This window comes from Blastocystis sp. subtype 4, assembly GCF_000743755.1.
Source record: "Blastocystis sp. subtype 4 strain WR1 chromosome Unknown seqid_0626, whole genome shotgun sequence".
Taxonomy (NCBI): domain Eukaryota; class Bigyra; order Opalinata; family Blastocystidae; genus Blastocystis; species Blastocystis sp. subtype 4.
Genome location: NW_014568921.1, coordinates 1 through 3524, shown reverse-complemented (window position 1 = coordinate 3524; position 3524 = coordinate 1). Strand labels below are relative to the sequence as shown.

Here is a 3524-nt window from a genome sequence, read left to right as displayed (position 1 = left end):
CTTATTATCCGCTTCTAACTCATCCACCTCTATTCCCATCACATAAACCCAAGAAACACACTCTCTTGAAGCAACGTCACATTCTCTCGTTCTTCCTCCAATTGACTCTCCAGCTATTTATTAATCTATACTAATATCAAATACCTCTTCCATTTTGGACTTGGCTCCTGAAACACTTGTTGTTTTCTTTGCAGATTCTGCTTTCGGTTCTGCAACTGTCTCATCTTCATCATCCGTCACCTCCACCTCCTCTTCCACATATTCTACCTCCTCTCCATTGGAATCCACTTCCACCTCTTCCTCCACATACTCTACTTCTTCTTCCACCTCTTCTTCCTTTTGTTTATTTCCGAATTTCCAACCAGCCATCTTCAAACTCAATTCTACTACACAATCGTTATCAATCCATTTCTAATCCTTGTTTCAATCATTTCCATACTTTAAACAACACTACAACTTTGTAGTTGTGGAATAAATCATCAATCAAATCCTTGACAAAATCAGTTCTATTTTGGTCATTCATTCTTGTTCTCTCTTAATCTCATTGAATACTTTAGAAATCGAATAAATCTATGAGATTCCAAAGATAGAAGGATTAAAACACTTGTTATTATGGATCAACAAAACAGAAGAATAGAGTCTTGTTTAGTGAAGTATAGTGGCTCAATACATTCAAGAAAAGAAATTAGAATGATAGAATCCAAATGATCCTTCAGTGGATTAATCTCCTCCATTCTTTCTGTTTATTGGATTTGGATAGTATGGAATCTCCTTAAATGTAATTCATGTTCAATCAAGAACATTGAAACAAGCAGTTGTGAGAACAAAGTGGAACTCTCTATTGGTATCAACAAAAAGCACAATAGCAAGCTTACACACAACTGCTTAATAGCCATAGCCAACCATATCCAGATTGATCATAACCAGACTGATCATAACCATATCCTTGATCATATCCATATCCAGATTGGTCATATCCATAGCTCTGATCATAGCCAGATTGGTCATATCCATATCCTTGATCATAACCAGATTGGTCATATCCATATCCTTGATCATAACCATATCCCTGGTCATAACCGTAACCCTGATCATATCCATAACCCTGATCAGGCTCAGCAACCTCCTCCACAGGAGCCTTCTTTCCCTTCTTAGCTGCAACAGGAGCAGCCTTCTTCGCAGGCTTCTTAGGAGGTTCTTCTTCCTCTTCCTCATCATCATAACGACTAGGCTTCTTAGCAGGTTTCTTAGCGGGCTTCTTAGGAGCAAAATCCTCTTCATCCTCATCATCATAACGACTAGGCTTCTTCATAGGCTTCTTAGCAGGTTTCTTGGGAGCGAAATCTTCTTCATCCTCATCGTCATCATAACGACTTGGCTTCTTCATAGGCTTCTTAGCAGGCTTACGAGGAGCGAAGTCATCCTCATCTTCATCATCATAACGACTAGGCTTCTTCATAGGCTTCTTAGCAGGCTTACGAGGAGCAAAATCCTCATCTTCAGATCCAGACAAATCCATCATTGGCTTCTTAACAGGCTTCTTCGCTGGCTTACGAGGAGCAAAGTCATCTTCATCCTCCTCATCATCATAACGACTAGCCTTCTTTGCTGGCTTCTTAGCAGGTTTGCGAGGAGCAAAATCATCTTCAGATCCAGACAGATCCATCGACAGTTTCTTCATAGGCTTCTTAGCAGGTTTACGGGGAGCAAAATCATCATCATCGTCATCCTCAAATCGGCTCTTCTTAGCAGGCTTACGAGGAGCAAAATCATCATCGTCGTCATCCTCGAAACGACTCTTCTTAGCGGGTTTGCGAGGAGCAAAATCATCATCATCGTCGTCATCATAACCACCCTTCTTACCCTTCCTTGGAGGAGGCATATCACTGTAATCGTCATCATCATAACCACCCTTCTTAGCAGACTTGGATGCCCAACTATACCATAAGTCACATGAATTCCATCTCTTACATTTGATCCACAAAACAGTTCTGAATGAACTCACGAACACCCACCTTATCACTTGTCTGAGGACGAGGATATTTGTTCTCATCCCAGCCCTTCAGATACTTCTTTGCAGCTTTCTATCTATCACTCTTCCAAAACACACCAACCTTGTTGCCTCCAGACGTAACGAGATCGACTTCCTCCTTCGTCCAGGTGGCTAAAGTCAGATGCTTGATCGTATGGCTGAACTCACGACTAAACACCTCAAGCGAAAAATGGCAACTCCTACTGTACTCCACTGCATCCCGTACACACTAAAGTGAGGAAATCCATTACGAAATACTGAGGTCCCTGTGGATTATCTCTTCCTTCTCGAAACTCACCTTCTGGTTACAAACGAAGCAATTCTTGTTTCCAGCCTTCTTCTGGAACTCTTTTAATCTCTTTTCAAGAGCAGCCATATTGATAATCTATGTTTTTAGAGGAATGCTATTTCAACAATGAGACGAACCCACGGTTTTTTCTATGATTTGGCAGAACACTTCAGATACAAGACGAATGATAACAAGAAATCGCTATTCAAATGAATTGGGTACAAAAACAAGAAGGGAAATGACAACAGAAGAGTGAACGACGAAATTGTACAACAAACACAAAACTCACCCCAACACTAGCAAACAGCGACCACTGCACAACTACAAAGATGTAAGAAAAGGTTCAAAAACCATGTGGAATCAAATGACTCAGACAGCCAAGGGTTTATCGTCACTGAGTAATAGAAGAATCAGAGACTCTAGTTCGGTATCATCAACGTCAACATGATGTCAGTCACGCAAAAGATGTTATTCATCACGGGATTCAGTTGTCCCTATCTGTTTATCATCAACCATCAATTGCTGAATCGGTCAGATCAAAGATGACACTAATTCTTGTCTTCAGTAGTCAGAGAGATTCCCAATTAGTATTACATCACACCAATTCAACAGACACAATTCAACACTCAGAAGGAAGGCAGTTTCGTAGAATATATCATGACAAGAGTTCATGACGAAACATTGCTTTCATCACTTGTTGAATATAAAGACCTCAGAGATCTTGGTTTCGTATCGTCATTCAATAGTCAAGAGTAGCAAATATGGTAATCATCGGCCAAAAACGAACACCAAATACAATTTCACTCCTTCTTACCTTCCTCGATTTATCAAGTGAAGAAAACAATGAATGAAATGGAGGCCACGATGGAATTTCGTCGTGCTGTCTCAGTATCTCTGAATGTATTTTCACATCAATCGAATTCAGCAGTGCTCAGAAAGAAACTCTCCACACCCTTCTTTACGTGTTTAATATGCAGAACGAGAACGGAAATTACGTTGAGCTTTACATGCCCCGCAGATGGTAGGATGCTACGTTTCTAGCTGTTATTCTAGCGACTGGACCCACCGTGTGATTGACTCTCGCGATCATGCTTCTGTCATGGTTTGGTTTGAAGAGAGAAGAAGTAATTGCTTAGATCAACGTTGCTCGTCTGGACCCCAAGACTGGTGTTGCTACTGGTGAGGTTGACACTGTTTCCATCA

At 40.8% G+C, this 3524-nt stretch overlaps 1 protein-coding gene across 1 annotated transcript; it reads right to left on the bottom strand.

The window, feature by feature from the left end:
* Positions 1 to 871: 871 nt before the first annotated feature.
* On the bottom strand, positions 872 to 2408 carry JH06_5446 (ADP-ribosylation factor GTPase-activating protein; the record flags this gene model as incomplete). The annotated part of the gene is made up of 5 exons (XM_014669362.1): positions 872 to 1937; positions 1972 to 2084; positions 2115 to 2202; positions 2237 to 2298; positions 2331 to 2408. 5 exons carry the CDS (start codon positions 2406 to 2408, stop codon positions 872 to 874), a joined length of 1407 nt encoding a protein of 468 aa, XP_014524848.1.
* Between the last annotated feature and the right edge of the window lie 1116 nt (positions 2409 to 3524).